General features: G+C 44.2%; 2 protein-coding genes across 6 annotated transcripts; one reads left to right on the plus strand and one right to left on the minus strand.

Moving 5' to 3' along the window:
* The first annotated feature begins 2,798 nt into the window (after window positions 1-2,798).
* Window positions 2,799-18,863, plus strand: ndrg1a (N-myc downstream regulated 1a). Of its 5 annotated transcripts, none has more exons than XM_035620154.2 (16): window positions 2,799-2,932; window positions 8,797-8,870; window positions 9,725-9,760; window positions 12,826-12,931; window positions 13,260-13,380; window positions 13,718-13,780; window positions 13,882-13,942; window positions 14,525-14,611; window positions 14,757-14,813; window positions 14,938-15,041; window positions 15,224-15,280; window positions 15,397-15,448; window positions 15,719-15,766; window positions 16,191-16,226; window positions 16,587-16,638; window positions 17,409-18,863. In XM_035620154.2, the coding sequence occupies exons 2-16, from the start codon at window positions 8,814-8,816 to the stop codon at window positions 17,651-17,653; spliced, it is 1,182 nt and encodes a 393-aa protein (XP_035476047.1). In that variant the 5' UTR covers window positions 2,799-2,932; window positions 8,797-8,813; the 3' UTR covers window positions 17,654-18,863. The 5 variants fall into 5 exon arrangements, with proteins under 5 accessions (XP_035476047.1, XP_035476046.1, XP_047186033.1 ...); XM_035620153.2 differs by lacking the exon at window positions 2,799-2,932 and adding an exon at window positions 4,389-4,574; XM_047330077.1 differs by lacking the exons at window positions 2,799-2,932; window positions 17,409-18,863 and adding an exon at window positions 16,748-17,372 and having other exon boundaries at window positions 16,587-16,672.
* Window positions 18,464-26,065, minus strand: ccn4a (cellular communication network factor 4a). Its single transcript, XM_035620155.2, has 5 exons — window positions 25,730-26,065; window positions 22,318-22,606; window positions 21,283-21,537; window positions 19,749-19,942; window positions 18,464-19,651 (listed from the first exon to the last, which is right to left on the minus strand). Exons 1-5 carry the CDS (start codon window positions 25,775-25,777, stop codon window positions 19,352-19,354), a joined length of 1,086 nt encoding a protein of 361 aa, XP_035476048.2. The 5' UTR covers window positions 25,778-26,065; the 3' UTR covers window positions 18,464-19,351.
* Window positions 26,066-26,565: the final 500 nt, after the last annotated feature.

Raw genomic sequence — 26,565 nt, forward strand, 5'->3', positions numbered from 1 at the left:
ATAAGGTCTGTTGTAACCGTCTGCACAACACAAACAGAATAACATTCTTGCCAGTGTATTTTTCCATACTAAACCGATTTCTTTCACTTCTCTGTAGCAAAGGGATTCCTACTCGGGACCAAACGTCAGCCACAGCTTTGTTCAGCTGTGTCCTCGGTTCCCACTGTGTCTTGGCATGTGTTTGCCGTGTCTAAACCTGGTGCCGGTGATAAAGATATTAGTGCCGGGGGGTTTATCTTGTGTTTTTTTAAAATTTTGTTCTACGCAACACAGAACATGCCCGTGTCAGATGCAGATGCGTGTGTCATTTATACAACCACCGCCATTGTTTGTGTTCAGTTGCATCGCTGGATTGTGGCTGTTACCTTTTGTCCCGACGACTGGCTGAATTTTAGCCATGTCGCACTGAAGGGGAACCATGCATATCAGATTGTCACTTGACTGCATTGTACATAACACTTTGTACTAGTTCGAATGCACTATGAACACTGTAATTTGTCACTGATCCTCGGACTTCGCCTTTCTGAGAAAAGGCAGAAGGTTGTTCATGCTTTTTTTCAGATATGATCTTTAATAATTACACAGTCTAGTTTGTCTCACTCCTATGAGAGAATGAGTCAGCTGACTGTCAGTGTGTCTATGGCCATTAGTGGTTACGTGACTCTGGGCTGCCTTCGTTAAAACAGGACACATTTCTTTGTCATTATGCACGTAGTTTTTGAGCAACTGTGTCATTTATACTGAGATGCAGTGGACAGTGAATACCCAAGGATTTATCTTCACATTTTCTATCTGTTGCGTTAGTTTAACCTTTGTTCCTAAGTGCTCATAGACCAAACAAACAATGTCATTAAGTCTTTACTGTTTGATGAGGACTGTTATGCATCAGTAACATTTATCCAGCCTGGATAGTCACTCAGTAACAAGCTTATCGACATCAAGAGAAAAGAGGACAGTCTTATCATGGCAGTAACTTCACCTTGTTGAGATAATCAATATTGAATACGGATAAGGCTGATGAGAACTTCACATCAGAGCCACGCTGGCAAACTCACTTTAACAGTCGAATAAAACCCCACAAGGTTTGTTTGTCTGTTGTCTGACGTCAAATAAGCTCTGATAATAACACGCTGCATACATTCATAAAACACCATGCGTGCAAATAAAATGTCTTTCTTGGATAGAAAGCTACAAAACACTTGAGGTATAATTCAAATGACTTGACACCATCATTTTCTAATATGTGATGGAAACAAGAAACTTTTTTTTAAACTGAGTATACATAAAATTGCTCTGATTTAATTGAAAAATGTCTTTTGTTTAGCTTTTCCCAAGTAGTTTGACATTTTTGGGGAACAGGCCTCTTTGTTTACGGGCTGAGTTAGCGGAGAAGAATGACACCGCTCTCATATCTGTCCGTTAATAATAAAGCGGTATCCCGCAGGTTTTTATACATGCAGAGGCTAATCGTACATGTCCCATGATCCTCAGTCAAGCTAGTAGTTTCATATTTGGCAAGTGCGTGCAATGATTTATCTGGCCACCATAGATAACTTTGTAGAGTAACTTTTCAACTTTTTGTAAAGATTCACCACAGAGGTCATCCGACACGATCGGGGCCAAGACTTGCTTTTCCACACAAACACAACGTGGACAAACCTTTCTACACTGCTCCCGAATCAACATCACTTTACAACCCTCTTACTACGTGACCTACATGCACGCTTCGTGTCACAGGCGTCTGAATCACCCATTCTTTGCAACCTGTTGCATCACTGCGGCTGTCACGACGGGTTGAGTCCGGCTCAGAGGAGGGCCACACAAAGACTACCGGGATGGGTGTGTGCAGTGAGTAAGACTTGAGTCAGGAAATCATATTCAATGTAATGTCAATAGTAATGCTGCACGGGATCCAGCAGTAGTCAGCGAGGTGGCTGAGCTCCGAATTCACATATTCTGTCTTTTATTATCTGCTCTATTTGCAGTGAACAGCAGAGCGTTGTGGTCATGAACTCGGAGATCAAACACACATAAACTGGGAGACATTTCACTGGCATCATCAGATAGGTAGAAGGTATTGAGGCCAGGAGACAGTTTCAGTTTGTTTACAGCACAGGCCTTCTGTTTCAGCGGAAGAGTCAGGTGAGAGAGGAAGGAAGTGGAAGAATGGGTAAAACTTAGCATCTGATTTGCTCCAATGTTCCTCGACGGATTCAATTTTGAAGTCGGAAAAGTGCCTCACAGGAGTAAGGGGAAACAATAATAATCACGTTACAATACATTGGAAACAATGTGGGAATAAAGCATGATTAAAATGGCAAGAGGGAAGAAAGATAAAAGCGCAAGGAGAGTCTTGAGATGTGTGAAGGGGGCGTGGCACGTACCTAAAGACCTCTAGCCTCGTTTAACATGCCTTGTAATGGCCGCCGGCTGCTCCCACAAACACTGTTATCAGTCAGGTGAAAGTCCACAGTTTAAAAGAAAAAAGTATTGAGACACTCTGCGACCCACATATGCTGCACTCAAGCTCTCACAGTTGGCAGGCTCACAGATGCTATCTTTGTTTCACAAGGAGAGTTGGACAGGAGCTGAAGTCACACGGGGAGGCTCATGGCAGCGTCATCAGTCGGCGGGCGAATTGTTTCAACTGGTGTCGCCCCCCTCAATCCCAACCCCCTGCATCCAGTGTGCAGTGTACTAAATGAGTGACATGAAATTAGCATATTTTTCCCCCTCCAATGCGGCCATTGTTCGACGTGTTCCTATTAAAGGCCTCACATTACAAGCCCACAGTGCGGCCATTGTGTCGCCACAAGGACCTTTCACACACCCGAGGCCAATCCCCGCACTTATTGGCAGATTCGCAGTGTCAGACGCTCGCAGGTGTGGAAAATTTTTCCACGAACGTCCCCCGCACGGCACTGCACGCTCGGTAAGTGAAGCGAACGCATCTGGAATCTCACACAACATGCCTATTAGATGCTGAGGCATGCGTTTATACACACACACACACACAAACAAAGACACAAACCTCAGCACTCAGATTACATGCGCTGAGCGTTGTTGAAAGCAAAGAGGACAATCAGCACAGATAGTGTACCTGCTGTACCAGCCAGATAACACGCCTGTCGTGCTTTTCCCCGGACTAACATCGGCCCAGCAGCTCGAACAGGAGCAAACTGACAACCGAAAAGGGCTGTGTACGATCCAGGTCGAGGGAAGGGCTTCCCTTTGTACAGACTTATCTCCTCTTGGCCTCAAATCAAGGTTGCAGGAGGCCTGGCCTCGTTCCCTCGGCCTCATACGGCCACAGCAGACAAGGGGCGCAAAGTAACACAGTCTTTGGAAAAGATGTCAGCTGTTGGGTTTGTGAACAATCCCCGCAATGAAACTCGCTCGCCTGTTAGATCGATAAGAATTACAGTTTGCAGACGACTAAAGGTGTTGAAAAACAGCAGCCTTGCCAAGACTCTCCCGCCCCCATGAGAGAAGGAGCGCTGTTCATTTCCACCTTACCATCGCAAAACCATAACATGTCACAGGTAGGGATGCAAACTAACGATTATTTTCATTATCGATTAATCTGTCGATTATTGATTAGTTGTTTGGTCCATAAAATATCATACATTTTCGAAAAATGAAGATCGTGTTTCCCCAAACCCCCACAGATGATGTTGTGTTTTGTTCACACACCAAAGATATTCAGTTTACTGTCACAGAGGAGCAAAGACATCAGAAAAATATTCACATTTAAGAAGCTAAAATCAGAGACTCTTGATTCTTTTTTCCCATAAAAACTGCTTGAACCGATTAATCGGTCATTAGAATAGTTGGCGATTAGTTTAGTAATCGATTCATTCGACAGCCAATAGATTAAACTGTTGCAGCTCTGGTCACGGGATGGGGGGAAGGTGTATTGATGGCCCGGTGACGGTGCACACAAAAGGGATTGAGAGACATCTTACACCTCTCACGTCGCACTTGAGAAAAAAACAACAAAAACAAACAATTCTCCAACTCCATAAAAAAAAATGAAATGCAAAAAACCCCAAAAAAACAACAACAACCCCAAAACATCTCTTGAAGAACAAATCACTGTAAAGCTGCAATTGCGTCATTGCAGGGGGTTGACCAAAGCCTGTAAGAGCATTGCTGGTGTGTCACTGGGGGTAGAAAAGTAAAAGAAAGAAGACAACTGGCCCGGGCAGTTTGTTTCACCTCACACGCTCACTGACTCACCGTCACCGTCGGGATCATCGTGCAACCGCTGGAGAGGGTCTCGCCCAATAGAAAGAGAGGGGGGGCGGGGCAGCGGGGGAGGGGGCGGGGCAGCGGGGGAGGGGGCGTCCTGCGCGCTCCACGGGCTTTATAAAATTCCCTCATACGTCCGCTTTTTGTGCCTCACGTTATAAACAAAGCAACGCCTCTCGCACTTGCGACCGCTTGAAAAGACAGAGAGAAACTTTTACAGTGGACATCTCTTTTATTTCCGGGGAGGAGTGCACACCTCGGGACAATCAGAAGTGAAAAGAAGAAAAAAGAAGAAAAAAAAAAAAGAAGAAGAAAATCCACAGGTAGGCTCCTGCTGCTGCTGCAGATAATCCAACCGTTTGTATGCATTCGTTACAAATGCAGTGGTTATTTGATAAGGATGTGCGCGCGCACTCACGCACTCGACACCTTTGCCAGTCGCTGTTCGCAGCGCGTCTGGCCACGTTGTTATTCCCGTGGGGCACGAGCACAACAAAAACTCTGCTGAAGTAGTTTTAACCGAAAGAAGGACTCAGACGTTTCAGCTGCTCAACGCGAACAGGGGCTGCGACGGTTTTTATTCGACCTCAAAATAGAATACAGTTGGGGACCATAAACTTTATTCCCAGTTAGAATAAAGTGGATTCCATTGTATTTCTAATCTACATGCCTCTCAGGATTTCTTTCTTTTCTTTAAATTGCACGCTGCAATATATGTTATTACATACAAATGCAAATACGGTAAGGCTTTGTGTATGTTTAAAAAAAAAAACATTTCTGAAAACTTAAATGCATTTTAATAGCAAGGGGGAGGGGGGGGGGGGCACTCCATTATAGTGTGTCATCTAGAAACGTGGAGGAACTTGGTCGAACATTTCACACGTGACTCTGGAAGAAGAGGAAGCTTTTAGGGGAATAGTTCCATAACAAATCTTTTTTTTTCTAACTTTAGAAAACTTAAAAAAAAAAAAAAAGAATTAAATGCACATGGGTGGGGTGCAAACAGCTGTCTTAATGACAATGTGAACAATGTTGTCTATTAACTGAGAACATTAATGCATGCCCTTCATTAGGTGGCCATGCAAACAAGACTGCCTCCTGAGCTGTTCTGTGTAGTTTTCCCAGTTAATTGTCACGTTGCGACATAGAGGGAAATCCAGCTCTTCAACCCTGTTAGGAAAGATTATGACCCCTGCCCTGATCTCAGACGCAGACGGGGCGTTTGGCGGGGCTACAGGAGGATAGGTCTCACAGCAGCAGCTGTTGCTTGAACCAGTGATGGTGTTTCTTTTTTGTTTTTTTCCCTGTTTGTTTGTTTTTCTGCACATGGAACTGCTGGTGATCCCCCTCAAGCCACCATGTACCACCCCCCACCAACTTACTGTAGCACCAGGGACGGGCCACATTTGGATATCTTTTTACGATCTGAAAATGTAGGTCTGTGACAGCTTAGTCCAGTAGGCCTGCTGCTGTGCTGATATTTCAGAACCAGGGATTTGACAGATTAAGCGAGTGCCCAAAGATTAAGGGAAGCAATCATTGTTTCTGCAGATGGATGCTGCGGGCTTGTGGATTTAAAACTATACGGAGGCAACGGAGGAAGCGTGGCCTGGCCTTGATTCGGTTTCCCCTTAAAATTGAGGTCCGCAATCCAAATCTAATCAGTGCATATGGTTCTCTCTAACAGAGCGAGAGAGAGAGAGAGAGACTTTGAGCTCAGGCTGTTTTGTAACTTGGATGTTCGGGCTTAAGGTATGTGTGTCGTATCTGTGGATCTGCCATGGAAAAACGAGCCCTGATGTGTTACGTAGGCGCGCAACAGTGTTGCTGTTCCAGCTCAAAGCACATTATCTCACCGTGGAGTGAAAACATTGGATTTTCAAAAGCCCTGCTTTTCAGGAATCAGCACTCAAACCCCAATCATGACATCTATGATTAATGTCGGAAGTTGAAAGAGTAGTGGATCATGAAATTGGATGATAAAAGCAGAATAATATAATCGCGTCGTGTCTGTTGTCATGGGACCATCAGTCAACTATTCACAAATGTTTTTTTCAAGCAAGCATTTCGCCCCAAACTGTAGTATTTGTCTTCTGTGTCATGCAGCTGATTTTGGGCCACAGGTTTTTGGATCTTCCTCGAGGCCATATCCCCCCACGGTTTCCTGTTCTCGATTGCATAACACAGTCTCACTTCTGCCAGGTCAAAGCTGTTCTGGAGAATGGTTGGTTTTCTTCTCAGTCTTGACGTTTAAAAAAAAAAAAATAAGAAAGAAATGAAATAAAAGTTTCAATAGGGAATGTGTATGTAGGAACGGGTTGGACTTAGAAAGAGACATTGTGTGTCTGTTGCCAATAGTGACACCAAGCCAGTTTGGAGCGAAGCCAGTTCAAAGAAAGCCCCCCGCTGCCCCAGCAAAGCAAAAATCCCTGTGAGAAAAAGATGCTCTGCAGAAACAGATCACTTCCCTTTTAATATATTGTTTCGGACATTTTGCACTTTACTGAAACCCTGACGAACAACGTACATGTGCAAAACTCAAAATGTTTGCTTTTGATTTTCATTCATTCACTGATTCAATATGTCTCCATTTTTCCCAAGAGGTTTTTTTTTTCTTCCGTAAAACAGCTTAGAACTTGACGTTTATGAATTCACTTGATGATTCGTGGCTCTCATGTCTCGCTGCCTGGGATCAGGATGCAGTGGGTCTTGGCTTAACCCTCCTCTCAAGCCAGGTGAGGCGTTATCTCAGCAAGGCGTTCAGTTAGAGGTGCACTGCTGGTGTAAACAGCAGGTGACCTACTTCTCTCAGCCTGCTGTCCCGCCAGACTCTCTGCTGCCAGCCTGCATAGTGGTAGTCTGCACGCTGATATTTTTGTTTTAATGAGCTCACTGGTCATGTTTTTTTACATATCTGTGTGTACAAATAAAGCTTAAAAATAGGCTAAGAGGACCCCCCCCCCCCCCCCCCCCCGCCCCCGCCATGTTGACTCGTGAACTCGTTCTGCACAGCAGAAAATCCGCCCGAGTCGTTTCATATTTTTTTTTAAACACCGCAATGTTCACAGACACGCCTCCTCTCACATGGCAGTGGAATCTCAACGGGGGATGATCTCTTGTCCTCCTCAACAAAGCTCCTGCAGTGCAACGGCGGCCATGATTTTGAACGCCTCAGCAGGAAAATGAACCTGTTGTTTGATACTCCTCTTCCTCTGTGGTGTTGTGAGGTCCGGCTGGCGCCGGTCTCTATTCTCCAAATCAAAGGAGCATGTGTGTATGTTCGTGTGTGTGCGTGTGCGTGTGGGTGTGCGCGTGTGTGTGTGTGTGCGTGCGTGCGTGTGTGTGTAGGCCGTATTCTGCCAGACAACTGTCCTCTCCACATTTCGCAATGTGATGAATCACTTCCTTTTGAAAGAGACTCTCAGTCATACACAGCCACACTGCAGCCCCGTAGCTCGATTGTTGAAGAATCTTCTGCCGCGGCTGTGTACAAACAGGAAGACAGAGAGCACGAAACAGATGGAGGCAGCAAACATAGCGACTGCAGCCAAGCAGAAACCAAGACAAACAGAGAAAAAAGTGAGCTAGGAAGCCAACTTAAGAGCTGTATGTATATGAGGCTGGGATGTGTTGTGGGAACCGTGGTGTCCGTTGCTTGGCCATGTGTTTGGGTCAGTGCTGGCCCTCTTTGGCAGGGGGGCGAGAGGAGGGCAGGCCCCCTGCCTCTCAGAAGCCATCGGGGGCCCGTGGACAAAGAGCTCTCTTAACTGGCTAATTTGATTTGCATGCAGCGCTGCCGCCTGCCCGCTCTCCTCCAACGCAGCTTCATGATCAACACAGCCTTTCCTTCTTTTCCTTTCTCCCTCTTGTTTTTCTCCCGGCCTCATGTCTCAGTCTATATCTATATATCTCTATATCTCGCTTCTTTGCTCTGTCTCCAGAATCTTTCTCATTGAACAGGCCCTTAGTGTTCTTTCTTTTTTTCCTTTTTTATTTCATATCTTGAAACCATTATCCGGGAAGGGGCTTGGTTTTGTTTTCAGTAGATTCTGGCTCCAGCTTAGAATTGGTGGGTGTGTTAGAGTTACTTAGAGATCACATTTCCTCTTTTCCCCTCCAAAGGGACCATTCTCTGTCAGTCTGTCAGCTGTCAGTCTTCCTGCCTGCGTATACTCAGGTTGTGTGCACAGCTCTCAGTGCGTGAGTCTCTGTTGTGGACGGTTTGCGGGTGTGGCCCGATGTGGTCCAGTCCCTGCATGCTGTGCCTTTCCCCTGTGTGAACCAAAGTGTATTCAGGTCTGTTCTAGTCTCTCTTATTAGCTTTGTGAAGAAAACACAAAACGAATTGACACACCCACGTCAACGTTCAAGCAATCTGTCATTTCATTGGCTACAGGTCAGCCACGTATGACCCGCAAATCTGTTCCCAAGCTTTTTAGAAAGAGCTTTGAGACGTTGTCTCCCTGCACAACTCAAAAACTGACGCGTCCTTCATTTGAAAGTTTGAACCAGTTGCTCACTGACCATCCTCTCTCACCCACGCAGGCTCTTCAGCTCTTGAAATGGATGACATCCAGGTTGTTGAGTCCAAACCCCTGCTGGTTGACAGGGAGCTGCCGGTATGTATTCTGACCTGAGCCAAATCCAAAAATGTTGTTAATAGTTCTCAGCGATGTGTTTTGGCCTTTGGTCAAGTTATATATCGCTTTGTGTGATTTATACCTAGGATGTTGCTTTTTCGGTTTATTTGTAGACTTGTGGTTTCAAATGCTGTAGAAGTACATTACAAATAATTCGAAGAATTACTCACTTTATATCCCTTATTGAACTTTATTACTTTTTGAAACAATTTTGACAAAAAGGTAAGATTAAATAAACAGGAATCAATCATTAGTATTGTGTAAGAATTATTTTTTAAAGTAAAAAAGTAAAATATTGATTTTCTAAAGAAACCTGAAGGTATTTAGAGACTATCTACATATATTATCACTGTATACAAACTGTCTTATCTTATAATTAGAACTTACTAGATCTGCACATGGATCCACATAATCTTATTAATATCAGAGTAAGTGGATCAGAATGATAGCTGAAGAAATAATGTACAATGATGAGTTATGCTTTTACAAAATATTTTTCCCAAATTAAAACGATCTTCAGTGACTCGACTTTGGTTTGTTGTGACTGTTTGTGTGCACCCCAGTTTGTGGGGGTGCACACAAACAGCTCCCCGAAATGTTCTAATGAGCATTCACAACACCGGTTTCTAATAAAGGCTATTGTGCAATCATTGATCAGGTGTCCAAAAGGAACTATTGAGGATTGTGCAGTGGAAATGATACCAAGTGCCTCATACGGCAGTTGTGATATGGGCGTGAAAAATACTTGCAGTGACTCAGGGTATTAGATTGTTGCATGTTGCACTGTAATTGCATTAGTTTGACATTTTCCTTACTCTGTTCTTTCCTCGCAGGGCCTGAGGGAGGCTGTACAGCAGCTTGTTATCAAGGTATGCGTGCACACACAAGAAATTAGATCCTATGTTTGTTATTCCCACCACTTGCAAACCAAGCTGTACTTGTTGGAGCTTGTGTTTTTCAGATGATATGCAGATGTTTTTATTGTATGTTTTATGAATTTAACTTGTCTAGTACCATCTAGTGGCTGATGTGGCTCATCTGTCTCGGCAAATGACCTTTCATCCGCTGTGATTTTATTAGGACTAAAATCAAATTGGGTCTCCGCTAATTCAGTCAGCTGCTGAAAGTGATGAAACATTCTTTGGACTGGATTTGTAAGATAGAGCTTCTGTGCCTCCACCCTTTCCCCTTTTCACACACACACACAGTATGGTTAGTATGTGTTTGCTGCTGAGTCTGGGGGGGTGGGGGCTCTCAGCACCTTGGACAGCGCTCCTGAGTCAGACCCTTGTTGTCAGAAAAACAAATGGTGGCAAAACTGAAAGCACCTCCTTGTCAAGTGAGAGAAGATGTTGGGCTTAGAGGTGCCGGCACAGTATCAAGTGCCTCAAAAATGCACGGAATTTCACCTCAGACACAAATGCTCCGGTCTGTGATTTCATTGTCTGTAAATTGATGGCTCTTCTGGTCAGGGAAGGGCATCTTTTGACCTACTTTGAGAGCAAGTCAAGAGCTCTGCAGTCGTCCAAGAGAAGGACTGGACCTACACTCGCCCCGTCGTGTGGCCCATCAGACTGCCCACTCCACCCCAGGATTCTACTAACCCAAAGTGAAGGCTTTATTGATGTCAAATTTGCATTTGGCGCAACTGTTAAAAAGGCCATGCCTCTATGCACACGCTGTAAGCGTTTCTATTGGGCAGTAGGTGTGCAGACAGTTCTTTCTTTCTGTTTAAATGATGTGATTCAGAGCTGACTGGTAGCCTGTAATAGGATTTCTGAGTTGTGTTAGTGTTCTGCTAGCTACAGTTTGTGTGCATTTTACTGGTTAGGTTTGTGCTGTTCATGCAAATCTTGTAAACCAACTGCTTGTTGATTGGCCATTAACTGTCATATGTTGCACGGTTTGAAGGTTAATTTTAAATTCTTGATAATCGTCCTTTATTGAAATCCTCCCACACAATCCCCATTGATGCAAGGACCAAAGTTACACAGATTCCTGAGATCAAAGGCACACACACACACACACACACGCAGTCCTGTGATCTGGTACACATACTCCTGTGATCTGGCCCACACACTCTTGTGACCAAAGGCACACACTCCTGTGATCTAGGATCTCATCGCATATAGGTGGTGGTGGTGAATCCTCTCGGATTTTGGGGAATCTTCTGTCATTCTCTCCTTTTTTCTTTGGATTTTTACAGACACAGACACATATATACAGAAACTGTGATGGACTTTGTATTTGACATGCTGAACTGAATCTAGATAACCAGTCTAAACTCTAGAACTGGACTCCGCACTTCCACCTGAGCACAACCTAGGTGTCCTGACCCAACACCCTGGGAGAGCGATTTTTGCCACACTTTCGCACGGATACCATTGCTATGACTGAGTGTGCAACAATCAACAGATTAGTTGAGGGCGATTATATTGGGGACACATACCTGACACAGATTTAACATTCATACGCACACAAATCCATCATCTTTCTCACTTGAGAGATGCACAAACATTCCATGCAGACACAAAAACATATCGCCTTGCGGGATTACCTCGCCCGTGAGTTCTGCAGCGGTGATGGGCTGGGCAGAGGAGTGGTGAGTCCTCCGATGTTTACATGTACATTACGTGGGGTCAATAGGATATACGCCTCCTTGGATGATCCTCTAGAGCAGATCCCATGCAGTCAACACTGGTTTGAAAACAACCGAATAGATCGTCAGTCTGTTAGATGTACAGTAAAGGTCAGTTCACCATGTGGCTGCACATTTTTTTTTTATATAATGATTAAGTTCTCACAGAAACTGTTTGATTTCAAAATGATATTTTTTAGTAAATATATTATCATTGAGTATAATTGATGACTATTCTGACATGTTCAGCTGTATGTTTCCTAACACTAACCCCTATTAAATCATACCAGATATTCAGGGAGTCATTGACTGTTTATGTAGTATTTATGGGAAGTGTTCACAACTATCATCAAAACTCTGTCTTTAGCTCTCTCTCCAGCTTTGACGGACAGTTTACTGTCCTCTTCCGTGCTGTTTGAATTTGTATCTTGTCGTTGAAGATGGATGTTGCTCATCTCAGCCATTATTTCTGAAAGCGTTTGCCCTAAATATTGCTGAAGTGTGACCTCCCCAGCGTCCATTCATTCAGCATGTTTTCCCACTCGTCACACACCCACACTTACTCATCATGTCAACACAGTAGCCGATGGGCCCTCTGTCTGACATTGGCTGATCCAATTTAGGGATCTCTTCATCTAGAATTAGCTTGTTTTGACCAGCCTGCAAGGCACCATGGGTAGCCAGGAGCTTAGGCCAACTGGTAAGCAGTGGGGGTATAAAACACAGCTCTCAGTTCTGGCCTTAAACGACTTCAGAGGTTCACCAGCTCTTGGATCTATAGCCCAGAGAGCCACTGCGACTACACAGTGTTAAACTCCTCTGCCGCAAACATGGTTCTGGAGGATTCTGATGTGGAAATGATTGTCGCTGAGATTGAAGTCAGCGTGAGTAGACTAAAGGCTGCATTGGAGTGTTTGCGTGTTTCCAGTGGCTTTGTTGGATTATGCTTGCCGCCGGACATTGGCTTCTTCACGTCTGTCGGTGTTTAGTTATAGTTACAGCACAGGGTTATATTTTGTTTGGATGGATCAAAATTCATCAGTGGATGATATTTGAAATGGTTTTTGTCAGTTTTCTAGATTGGTTGGAAAGTTGCCTGGTAGTAAAAAAAATACTAGATGAGGCAATAATGCAGGATTGTGTGAAATAATTATAAGTGGAAGTAAAGGTATGTCTGTTCTGATTTTACATGGCACTCTGTTGCTGGGTAAAGTGTTGTGTGGAAGCATCTTACCTATCGTTTGGAACTCAAAGTTTTAATAAAATTTACACAGCATTGCTTTCTTGTATCTACAGGAGCACGACGTGGAGACTCCTCATGGAAGAATCCACTGTACAATGAAGGGGGTTCCCAAGGGGGACAGACCAGTCATCCTTACCTTTCACGACGTCGGACTGAACAGTAAGCCCTGCTTCTTATTCAGCTCTATCTCAGCCTCATCTGTTGTTGTGCTTAAAGCCTGGGCTGTTTTTAAGTTCCTGTACCACGTGGGACCAGATTAGATCCACCGAGCTAACTTTATATGAGTAAGTCTAAGGTTACTGCCAGATTTTTGTGGCAGTGTCAAATTTGACAAGACGAAGAGGAACGCCACCTCCATGTTATAAAACAAACTCTGCCAGTCTGACACATCCTGAGGTCACTGGAGATCATTTCCACTTCTCAGCCAGGTATCACTTATCCACCTCCACCTCCTTTCTTTCTCTTTGGTGTGTATTTTTCCCCCCAGACAAAACCTGCTGGAACACGCTCTTCAACCATGAGGACATGTCGGAGATCATGCAGCACTTTGCCGTGTGTCACGTTGATGCCCCCGGGCAGCACGAGGGAGCTAACACTTTTTCCACTGGGTGAGCCAGGCACACAAACACACATACACACTCGCAGACGCACTTCATGTGTGTCAATCAGTCTGTGACCTTTGACTCAACAGGTAAATCAGTGCGGATGTACTTAAGGGAACCTAATTTCACAAGTGTGTTGTCGGGACCGGTGTTTATCTTGTCCAGCCTAATCTCTGCTTTGATGGTGGGACTTTGCCTCATGTTACCACTACCCGAACATGATAGTGAAAAACAGATGGCTGATATCAAGAATATGAGTAGCAATTTAGTGCAGTGATTAGATAGAGGTTATTATTAAATTGATAATGTAAAGTTTGTAACAGTATGCTTTTTGTTTTTCCAGATATGAGTACCCTTCTATGGACCAACTCTCTGAGACACTCCCACTGGTGCTGAAGCAGTTTGGGTAAGATGAGCTGCAGTCTCCACACATTTACTGCTCACGTTCATATCCGAGATATTTTCTAACCTGTTCTAACAGTATCCACATATCTCTGTGCACACCAGGCTGAAGAGTGTTATTGGAATGGGCATTGGGGCTGGGGCCTACATTCTGACCAGATTCGCTGTAAGTCTCCCCCCATCGAACCTTTCAATTAGGCTTAATAATTATGAATTTTAATCAATCTAGGATTAGCAGAGCCAGCTAATGTGTTTCTACTTTTTTGCTGATTTTGGCAACATAACACAGCTTATTGCTTTGAGCCCGCTGAGCCACAAAAGTCTCAGGAATGTTCCCGATCAGCTCGACACTGACACTCAGAAGGAAGTCTCACTCTGTTGACACAAGGCCGACAGAGATACAACGTTAAACTCCTCGCTGCAGCCGTCTCTTTAACTGAAATACACCTGAATTATTGCAGCATATATTTTTTATTTATAATTTATTCAATCTTTGGGATTTAAACGAAATATGCCACATATATATGCTCTGCATTAAACAAACGTGCAATGATAAAATCATGAAAAAAGTTCAGAAGTTCGGAACCATGCCAATGAACCAAAACCAATCTAAAACAATAATGTATTGAGTCTAACACATTATGATTATAACATCAGAAGAGATAGCGCACTCATTTTTGTGTATTGTAGTTTGCATAATGCAACATTGCATGTCACAGTAATAAATCACTAATTCCATGTGTTTCAGCTGGACTACCCGACCATGGTGGAGGGCCTGTTGCTCATCAACATCAACCCGTGCGCTGAGGGATGGATGGACTGGGCTGCGCACAAGGTAACACACATGATGCTCATATTAACAGCTCATACACACATACTGAAACATCACTGGCTGGTAACTGAATATGACGACATGCAGATTAAAAAAAAAAGTAAATGCTGCATTAAAAACTAAATATTTATTTTATTTCTAATTTCAGATCAGTGGCTGGACTCACGCCATGCCTGACATGATCATCACCCACCTGTTTGGAAAGGTACAGATCCCCCCCCACACACACACTCACAGCAAATCCCCACACTGCTACAGGACATATATGTTGTTAACAAGCTTTACTACGTCTCTGAGTTAAAATTTGATATTGTGCTTGATAATTACAGGAAGAGATCCACAACAACCATGACCTGATTGCAACATACCGCCATCACATCCTAAATGACATGAACCAATTTAACCTGCATCTCTTTGTCAAGGCCTACGAAAGGTGAGCACATCAAAGTTAGTCCACCTGTTGCTTTTGCAGGTATTTCTAAGTAGGTATACAAGGCTGAATAATACAGTAGATAAAGCACAACTTAAACTGCAAAAGGTTAACTTGTAATTCACACAAAAAAAATGGGAATGTCTTTAAGATTTTCTGCAACATACTTATGTCTGTCTCTGCAGTCGGAGGGATCTGGAAATTGAGAGGCCGGTCCCTGGGAGCAATGTCGTAACCCTCAAGTAAGTTGCCGTCAAACAACAACGTCACCTGCTGCATATTTGATTTAAATTGAAATGTTAATCTGTAACATTTGGCCCACAATTAATGTGCGATTGTGCGTGTTTCCCTCGTCCAGGTGCCCTTCACTGCTCGTGGTTGGCGACAGCTCTCCTGCTGTGGAGGCTGTGGTGAGTTGAGGCACAATCACTGATTAAACGCTTATGTCGTAGGCGTGAACCAGTTTGGGTACAAAAATCAAGTAGTTTAAATCTTTTTTAAGTTAAGTGACTTGTGTCACTGTTACTGCTTTTAACTCTTGGAGGGGAACACAAATCACCGTGAGCGTTATTAATTTATTACATTTTATAAGCCGTGGACGGTTCATATAGAAATACACTTTATATTTCAGCTTTTTCACAAGATCATTTACAAGTTATTTGTTTTATGTGAACCCACAGGTTGAGTGCAACACCAAGCTGGACCCAACAAAGACTACTTTGCTTAAGGTAATGGGGCCTGTTTTCTCTCCCTCTGTTCAGATTATAATAGCCTTGATGATAAGATTCCAGTGGCTCAGCATTTACCTGGTGACACATTAACCAGAGTTAGGACAGCTGAATGCGTCCTCACGTCGCCTCCGAGGGCGCACTCTGCTGCAACTGACCTACTTGCGTTGGCCCATGGCAGCCTTTTATGAGCCACAACTGAGAGCAAATGGCTGTCGCAGCTAAAACGGGTGCCATTTAGTGGGGTTAAGAGTTCAGGGTGTCGAGGAGCACCGACTGGAGGTAACAGGGCCAAGGTGTTCAGCGTGTTTCTGATGGGACGTGTTGAGTGCAATAGAGGGTAATGGCGCGTTTCCACTGCTGTGTGAACGTTCAAGCGCCATCATGCTAAATGCCTTGTGTTTCCCCCCCTTCCTCTCTCCAGATGGCTGACTGCGGTGGCATGCCCCAGGTTGACCAGGTGTGTATATGTCCGTGTTTGTGTGACCGAAAACAGCTTTGCAAGACAACCATTAATGTTGCAGAACAGACTGTACGGGGGGGGGTCTGCATGATCAGTGCAGAGGGTCAGGTGGAGGGGTGGATGGCGTAAGAAGGTTGCACCTATAAGAGCATTAGCACGTAGCGGACGTGAAGCACATTTGTCAGGTTGTAATCCTCCACCCCACACGGCACCTGCTCATAGCAGCTTTCATATCTCAGACCCTGAGCAGTAAGCTGCAGGAGGAGAGGTTCAGTCTGTCAGTGTTATGTAAGCAAGTGTGATAATTAATGGCAGGAGGACTGATCATCTCCCGCTTTGTGTTCTCCCTCTCTGCAGCCAGCAAAACTGACAGAAGCTTTCAAGTACTTCATTCAGGGCATGGGATACAGTAAGTATTCAACACGTATTCCCCCCCCCCCCCCCCCCCCCCCCCCCGCGCGCACAACTGCCACTATCAGGTGGTCTTGCGTTGCCGGGCTACTACCATACATTTTTTTTTCTCACTTGCTGAGTTCACCCCTGCAAATGACCTTTCTTTTCTGCCACCTTGTGGTGAGACAAAGTTTGCATTATTCTCCTCACCTGTTCAGTTGGCCACTGAATGTCTTGTGTACTCATGGGGGAGTAACTTGATCCCAGTCTCAGGTCAACTGCTAATGTGTGCTGTACTACAGAGTGTGCTCGGAACAGTGGGGAAGAAGTATTCAGACTCTTTACGTTAGTACGAGTGGCAATAGCTCTGGAGCAGAAGTCATCAAACCTTGACTTAATTTACCCAAATACAGTTTCAATTTCAGTTATTATGAGTAATACTAAGATAAATTAGACAATGATGATGATTACTGATGCATTAATAATATGTAAACAGAGTGTTGAGTGATTTGATTTACTGTATAACAACGCATTGTATTTAAATTAAGCTCATTATAGGCCTTTAAAATGTTTACCTGCAAATGAATAAGCGAAAAAGCTTCCTGATTAATCTAGGTGCTTAATAACTTCAACATTTCCCTCTTCATCACAGTGAGTTTCGGCAGTAGAGCAATGTGAACTTGAGTAAATGTACTCAGTTACTCTCCACCACTGGCTCACAATCGCACTAAATCAAAGCTTCAGTCCAAACAGTGCATTCACTAAACCCCTCTCCCCTCTGCTCAGTGCCATCTGCCAGCATGACCCGCCTGGTCCGCTCCCGCACCGCCTCCGGCTCCAGCGTCACCTCCTTTGAGGGCAACCGCTCCCGCTCCCACACCAGCGAGGGAAACCGCTCCCGCTCGCACACCAACGAGGGCAGCCGCAGCCGCAGCCACACGGCCGAGAACCAGCGCGGCCGCTCCCACACGGCGGGCTCCATGGACGGCGTGGACCAAGCCGTGCCCAAGTCCACCCAGGTGTCCTGCTAAGTGAACCTCCGCTCTCTGGACACGCAATCTCCTCAAGGTCCCTTCGGTTCGTGCTGCGCTGCCCCTGTCTGACACACACATTGCGACATACACCCCTTTTTTTTGCCAGAGGGACACTAAGGTAGCGTACCCGGAATTGTAAAACTCACAATGGACACTCGCCTGCAGAGATTTCAGTGCAGCTGAGATGCCCCAATTTGAAAATATGATGTCATGAGTAGGAGGTCAAAGATCAACGGTATGCCTGTTTTGTCATTCTGAAGGGACTCAAACGTATCGTAAAAGTAAATGCTTTTGAGCTCCTCCATCAGGTGAGTGTGACGTTAGGGGCAACGCAGCATCTGGGAACACCAAAGCAGAGAATGCCAGAGAAAGCTGTGGCTCGGAGTACACCAGCTTGTACATGTATCGCTCATAATCTCTCATACATTTTTAAAAAATGTTTTAATTTCCATTTCTTCATCTTGTTTTTTTCCATTTTTACCATATTGACACAGCTTTCTCAAATATACCTGACTGTAAATGACTGTTTTCTGTTCTGACTGTAATTGTTTGATCATTTATTCTGTTATTGTATACGTCTGAAGTGTTTGTCGTTGGTACGTAGGAGCAGATTTGTAGATGTAGAGAGAGAAAGGGGAGGCACAAAAAAAATGGCAGGTTGCTGCTCAAATTGCAAGTGTAACTTTGAAAAATAAAGAGACAGACTTCAAGTATAGCATCATCTGTTATTTCACCAAATTTGTAGAAGTTACACATCTGTCATGAGACTGTAAACTTTGCCATCAATCAAAAACACTCTCCCAAACACAAATTCAAAAGCTTTATTACTGGACCATGGCCTCAACAACAACAAAAAAAGTTTTGCTTCCTCTTTTTTATAATGATTTCTATGCAATCAATCACAATGGAACAAAGATGTGCCATGGAATTGTTCATTTCTTAGAGGAGATGCTCCTATGTGGTGGTGGATTTTTGGGTGAGTGAAGTGATAGGTCCACATGTTAACATGAGGACAGCCATAGAACTTACCTGACACCTACTCCTGTATTTTACTTGCACTACAGCAACATTTTGCTTGGTAGAACACATACACTCACAGCTCTGTAAAGCTGCGATGCACAACTGTCTAATGCTCTAGAAAAGCATTAAAATGACGTAACAGTTTGTATTTATTTAAAAAAAAAGACAATAAAAACCTTGTAACGGATCTTTTTCATTGCGGCTTTTTTATTTGTAGATGTGTTTTTTTTTTAGGAAAGGCTTTGCCTTTGGCATATCAGTTTATCTCTGCCTTATAAAGAAATACTGATTGGGAAAAAAAGGAAAGAAATATCTACAGTATAGCCTTATTATCTAAGTTGGCTTGTGAGTTTAAAGACAATGTTCTGAAAGCAGCTCAAGAACATCACATGTTACATTATGCTGAAAGCTACATGAATAAATTAAGCCTTCAATATTTCACACACTCAGTGGCTGAATATTTTAATTTGCAAAGCACATCATGCTTTATGAATCCATTCTGGGGAAGAATATATATTTCATATTTACAGATTTTTCCAATAGGAAAAAAAACATGAAAATCCCCTGTACATTAGTCTTACACATTACAAATACAAAACATTGCGCGAGAAAAAGAAGTCAGAAATAAGTCAAGGTGCTTCTCCAGCTAGAGAGCTTAACTGACATGTTGCCTCTTTAGTTCATGACTTCTGGGTAACCATAGTAACTCCCCAGCTCGGCGAAGATGTCGTTGGGGTTTTTGCAGCTGAGGTTGCAGAAACAGGCCTGGATCCACAACATCTTCCAGGTGAATCCGGTCCCGTTGGGACACTCAAAGTCCACATCGACGGTCTTGGACTTGTACGGGATGCAGCAGCGATCGTCGGTGCAGACGCCACAGTACTTGGGCCTGTACTGCTTCTTGCTGGTGCAGCCAGAGATGGTGAGGTTGGAGGGCTGATCTTCCCTGTAGATGTTCAGACATTTCTTTCCTGGCTGAAGGGACGAAGGGAGTAGGAAGACGCTCAATCACTTTTCCGTCATGCAATCCCCGTTTGACATTTCACAGTAAGACATTGGACAGAACTAGTACCTTGATGTGTTTGGTGATGTCGACCTCGCAGGGCCGCAGGTTGCAGAGGCGGGACTCCTTGACCAGCTCACATTGATCGTTGGCGTTAGAGATCCTCATGGACAGGCCGCGGCCACAGGTCTTTGAGCAGGGGCTCCATGAGGTAGTCTGGGTAATGCAGTTCTTGTGCCAGCTCCCGGTCTCAGTGGGGAAAGCTGGATAAATGTGGACACAGATGAGAGGTTAAGAGGCCATGTCATGGCCTATATATCAGTTTATTAGATTTGATGTACACTGACAAGACTTTGTCATGATTAAAAGCCTAACTCCAGTTTCATTACCATTGTACGTTTAATGAGCAAATCTGAACAAGTACCAATGAGAGAAATAGTTGAATAGAGCTGCAACTACAGATTATTTTATATTATTGATTAATCTTCCGAACATTTCAATATCTGTAAGTAAATAGTTGCCTCTATAGGCAGAGGTAATATATTCAAATGTCTTTCTTTGTTGGGTCAATAGTCTAAAGCCTGGGGATACTGAATGTACAATGATATAAAACTTCCAAAAGCAGAAAATAACTCCTGTGGCACGGAGAATAATCATTTTATTAATACAAAAATAACTTAAACGGTACATTGCTCATTAAAAGAGTTTCAGATTATTTGATAACTAACTTATTATTATGAATGACAAGTTGTTCTTACATGTTTCCAAAAGAAGCAAAGAAGCACTGCATCGCCAAATACTGTGTGTGTTTTTAATCAAGATCCTTAAATTGTGTTTTCCTGGAAGTCTGGATTTGATTAGTTTCCTTATGCAACACAAAAAAGTCTTCGCTCACATTCCTCCCTTGGTGGCTCACAGCACCACTGCACTAAAAGACTGGAAAACTGGACCATACCCAAGAACAGTGTGAGGGCTTCCACAGAAAAGGATTGGTCTGTCCCTGCACCCGCACACACACACACACACACACACGCACGCACACACACACACACACACGCACACGCACACGCAGACTCACATGCACACGCACACACACACACACACAAACCTCATCATCCTTCTGGACTACAAACCATACTCAATAGTCTTTTGACTGCCAATTTTAAACACAGCTACTGCTGTTCTACTACTATAGTCCAATCCCACCCACTGTTGACTGTAAAATATGTACTTTCTTGCTGTAAATGAGCACTGATTTATTATTTGAAAAACCCATAGATTTGAAACAATATGAAATCAATAAGAGGTCATATGCGAGGTTGTTAAACAGCCACATTCCCTGACCTTTTTTCCAATTTTTTTTTACATGTACAAAACCTTTAACTGTCCAAATGTCCAAAAAATTTCCTTTAAAACCAAACTAGAAAATGAAAATGCGTCGATTGATGAAGAGTCCCCTAAATTCCTTTGTTCTTGTGTGCTTGTACAATAATTTACTTTGACTTTATACAACTCTGAAATTCTTTTGCATTTCAGTGAGCTGGAATGAAACGAGGCCTTGCACGATAAAGCCCGGCTTCACCGAGCAAAAGAGGTGTCCTACCCTCCACTGCGTGTCGCGGGGCCGTCTTGCGCCCCCTCTTGGGTTCGTCACAGATCCATTGCTCACAGCATTGTCCCCGGACTTTGACCCGACGCGGGGTCTGGCACCACACCCGGGGAGGCTGGGACTCTGTGCACAGTGCCACACAGCCGATGGCACCATTCACACACACACACTGGTATTTACAGCTGGGCTTGAAGCTCTGCCCGTTACGGTAGATCACACCATCATGCTCACAGCCTGTACCCACCATATCTGGTATCACAGACAGGAACGACAAACAGTCACACACTGTGTTAAAGAGACAAACAGGGCAAAGTGCAAACTCTTGGAAGCTGGCTTGGCATTTATAACGGAAATGTTATGTATAGAAAAAAGAGTCAAAGTCTGATATTGTAAGATAAGTAACAGTTGAAGTTAATGGCTGGTATTGCACAATGGTGATTTAAGCCTCAAACCAGTTAAGGAAAGTGCTATTTTTTAACAGTCAACAGCACAGCTGTCATTGTTAGGGTGGACTTTCCTCTCCACACTTTGTTTGGAGTAAATAAAGTCAGCATGAGCAGTTACAGTCACTGTAGAACAGACCGAAAAGTCTCAACTGCATTCACACAAAGAAATAACAAAGGTGCTGTGCAAAATAATTTTAAAAACAATGAAATAAAACATACGGAAAATGAGCACAGTATTACAGCTTTGACCAGGAATACTGTCTTCTTTATATGTTCTAATGCACAATGACTAAGTAACTGCAACTGGCTTTTGATGTTTAAATGTTACTTCCATATGTGGATTTCCATCACAGATGTGGAGACGCAAATTTGGTCCCTGTATTCGTATAGATTTTAATTCAGCAGAGGATGAACAAGGTTTTGGTGATGTTGTCAAAGTGCCGTGTGCAACTATGAGCTAATATAATGAACAAAAACAGGAGAAGAGAGCAGAATAACGTTATGACGTTAGCAAACAAACAAAGATTTCCCTGCTGTGCAACAACACTTGTTTGTTCTGTCGGTTTCGGTGGGTGACACTTACATGCACACACTCCTTTTTCGTACCTAGGCTTGTCCGAGCTGTAGTCACAGTATAGTCCCTTGTGGTAGTCGCATGTGTCTGCCTCGTTGCACACCTCGCCCACCTGCCGGGCGCAGGTCTTGCAGCAGTCACAGCCGTCCATGAGGAGGCTCACGCCCGGCGGACAGGTGGGGGCGACCACCGGACACTCGCAGGGCCATATGCAGTACTGCGTCCGGTTGTACACGTCCACAGGTGGGGATGTGAAACCTGAGGCAGGCGGCGTGGCAGTGGAATTCTGGGAGAAGGCCTGGAGAGAGGGGGGAGTGGACCGATTAAGCCTAAAAGACAAGCTTCAGGACAACCACAAAATAATAATAATACAATTAATGTACCATATTGAATGAACCCGCCATTACACTTGAATATCCAGTGCTAGCTAGGGTCATATACAGTATAAATCTCTGTGTTTGTGAAAATCAAAACGCTATCTTTTATTAGATGAACGATATTTGCCCCCCTGAGGCCGAGGCAATATTTTGAATATCCTTAATCCTGAATTCTTTCATGTCCAGCCCTCTGTGTTAATCCTGTCACACTAAGTCACCGCTCCAAAAGCTTTCAAAGGGCTGGTTATGTGCACCTCTGCTTCGCTGCCTGCATGGGTGAAATACATGGCAGCCTGCTAAAGTGTGGCCGCGTTGTGCAATAAATTAAATGAGTCTATAAAAATGAGTTAAACATCCAGACGCGACAATCTTATCGAATATACAACAAAGTATTGCATGTACTCAACACTTCAGAGGTGTTTCATCATCACACTAACTGCGCTGACCCTTTGCCAAAGAAGCACAATCAGGACTTGTTTTTTCTTCCCCCCTCAGCGTGTTTGGACTTTTACGAACCGCTCGCCAAGATCACAGAGTAAAAAGCTCTGCAGCTCTTAAAAGCAGATGTTTTAAATGAAACAGGCCACATGGGCCACATTAAAAGCCCAGCACGCAGAGATTGGCTTTGGACAGTGAATGCACGAGTCTGCAGAGGAAACTTGTCCTTTTTTTATTAAAACCTTTTTTTTTTCTTCTCTACTTTCTGACAACAAATATCACATTTATCCAGAGCTGAATATGCCAGAGGATGCTCTCTCTGGTTCCTTTTCAGGGAGCGAGAAACTGAGATTTGCTTCTTAAATTGAAAAGTTACACTACATCTGCGACAAATGCGGTAATACACTGAAGCTGTAGCAGCTACTACGTCATGCATAGTTACCGCAGTGGTCACAGGGTCTAGACAGGGTGTGAAACATTTGATTGGAGGTCCAATATCATCTGTATACTCATAAATCATTACATGATCTAAATGAAGAGCACTTTCTGAGCCGTGAGGGACACACACACACATGTATGCATGTAGCCAGGTGCGTGCACAATTAATCCACAATTAATTGTGAGGAAAGCATGTCAAATCATCTCACGCATGGCCGACTCTCTGACATTTCTCTGAGCTTCTTCTCTGCCGTTTAATGAAACGATGCTTATATTAGTAACAGCTTTGTAATGAGTTAACGCAGATGAATGAGTTTCGATCAGAGCGGTGCCACTACCATTCGTCAGAGTTAAATCGGTCTGGAGCTATCGGGCTTACGTACAGAAAAACCCCCCACAAACAAACACAGACCAAAAATTGTCCATCAGCCTAATAAAGCAAGGAGACAAATGAGAGCAGCGACAGGCGGATGTGTCATAAGTCAATTATGAAAACCTGGGGTAAGCCCAAGTGCAATCATCCTGAAATTGCTCGTCTTTGCTGACAAGATTTTACTTGATTCCATTTTACAAGTATTTATTCGCTGTCAAGAAAAGCCGGAGTAACACAGCACTTGACGAATAAGGGAAACGTGTACGTGAGGAAACTTGAGCAAGATTACAGGCAATGAAAAGATGCAGAAAGGATTGAGTGATCTTAAAATGTTCCGATTTCATCTCTAAGGCATGTCACATGAGCCTAAAAAAAAAAATCTTCTTCCATCTTTTCCAGTGTGACATCAAACAGTAGTGGTGTTTTGGTGATGGACAGCTAATAAGAAGCGCTGCTTTCTCTGCTGAGAGAGGTGTCAAGGCCCGGTGACCCTTCACCCCCGCTGCTGGCTTGATCTTTTGTTCCTGTCAGCCTCTGGTCACAGCACATGACCTCTGAGAGCATGAGCACAAGCTTGGACAAACCCGTCCACGGGGGACAGGGTCATGTTTCGAAAAAGGAAACCTTTGCCCGCGGGCCAGTGAAGAAACTGTCACTTTAGACGTTGTTGTTTCTAGTTTTCCTCCACAACTTTTGCCGCACCGAAGAGAAGCAACATGAACCTTTAACCGTTCATCAAACTTAGAAGAAGAAGTTATCAACCTGAGATTTGATAACTTGGATTACTCATTGCATCGAATATTTTTTATAACAATATCAACCATAGCTACTCTTAGTATAATTTGATATTTACTGCAGTTATTATTGCACCCGTTGCTTAAGGGAATTCGGGATGAATCTGGAAAAAAAATAACGAAGAGGACTACTATATATTTATAAATAAATCATAGTTTGATGCAAATCAAACAAATATTGACTCCAGATCACTATTTTTTCTTCAAGCACATCATTTCAGAAAGTAGAACAACTTAAACTGATTTTTAAAAACAGTTCCCATTATATCCACGAGGTGGCACTAAAATACAAGTCAGAAAGTGAGGCTGCACGAAGGCAACTGCTAAAAATCTCACACTTCTCAACTTCCATCGTGACTGAGCTGTCAGGGAGGTTCAGGGGGAATAATGAGCTTCAGGTCAGCCAGCCAGCCAAGAAAGCTCGCCACTGGCCCAGGGGGCCACATCTACACATATAAACGTGTACCCTCGTGAATCAATCCCACAATAATACACGGAGAGATCAGGTTGGCATCAGGATGCTGTTTGTTAGGCTGCGACAGGATGGAAACCAGCCGGACAAAACAAGTTGAGATTAAGGTCACTTTTGGATTCGTAATTCATCATTGAGCACAAGTCACTGCAAGGAGAAGCCAACCTTGAGGGATTTACGCAAACACAAATGGAGATTCCGACACAGGCAATATACAAACCCAAATCAAATGAAACTGGTAAGAAGTGCCTGAAACTTACTGTGAAGTAGGTCTATACACAAACACCGCTAAACCCCCATAGGACGTGCGTTTTTCACTGTGTGTCAATACTAATTTGATTATGGACTTGTACATAATCAAATGTGGAATTACCTGATCGCTCTCCTGCAGTCCTACAAAACTCAGTCAAATAAACAACTGGCACTCAAAGAAGAAGAAGAGAGAGAGAGAGAGAGAGAGAGAGAGAGAGAGAGAGAGAGAGAGAGAGATAAAAGGAGGCGATTTGGGGAGAATGATCCTCCATCCCACCTGTTGAATCCCGCCTGCGGTTAGAATCCACAACAGGAGCCAACTCATCACTGGGCGAGAGCTGCAAAGGCATCGAATCCAGAACTCGTCCCGTTTCAGACGCGCGCGACGCGCCGCCGCTGCTCGCAGGTGTGCCACATCCTCGCCCCGCCGCTGTCATCTGCGCGCACCCCTCTGTGTGCGCGTCCCGGGGCCGACAGCGTGTTAAAGAGTCGCGGCTGACGTAGGGTCGGAAGGGACGAGCCCCGCATGCTCCTGAGGGCCCGGGGACCGTCTCCCCCCTCTCTCCCTCCGCTCCGCTTTCACCCGACCCTCCTCCTCGGCGCACTGGCTGCGCCCGTGGTCAGGGCGTGTCTTCGGGATGATCTCTCTCTCTCTCTCTCTCTCTCTCTCTCCCTCTCTCTCTCTCCCCCCCCCCCCCCCCCCCCCCCTCTCTCTCTCTCTCTCTCTCTCCCCAAAGAGTTACTGTTTCCTTTGGCCGCAACTCATCCTCTCCCATCTCATCTTGACTTTTTATGGACCTGACTGTACTTCCACCTCAGACGACTTGGCTGTGCCTGTTCCAAGACAATTGGGGGGTTCTCTGAACAGCAGTGATAAATAAACAGCACAGGTTGCCTGCCTCCTACCTGGAGGGTCTGTTCCAAGGCTGGGACAGTGTTTGGCCCCCAGATGTTCAGTTTAAACCAATGATGTCATCCCTCTCAAAAGTCCGCCACTGTGCTCTCCTTCTCGTTTTCTCGCCTGGAATTTGGAATGCTGCTCTCTGAGATGAGGCAGGCGAGGGGCCAAACAAATTCCACTTTACGCATGCTGTCCAGCCGTAGGGAAAATAT

This window comes from Scophthalmus maximus, chromosome 22 (genome assembly GCF_022379125.1).
Source record: "Scophthalmus maximus strain ysfricsl-2021 chromosome 22, ASM2237912v1, whole genome shotgun sequence".
Taxonomy (NCBI): Eukaryota; Metazoa; Chordata; class Actinopteri; order Pleuronectiformes; family Scophthalmidae; genus Scophthalmus; species Scophthalmus maximus.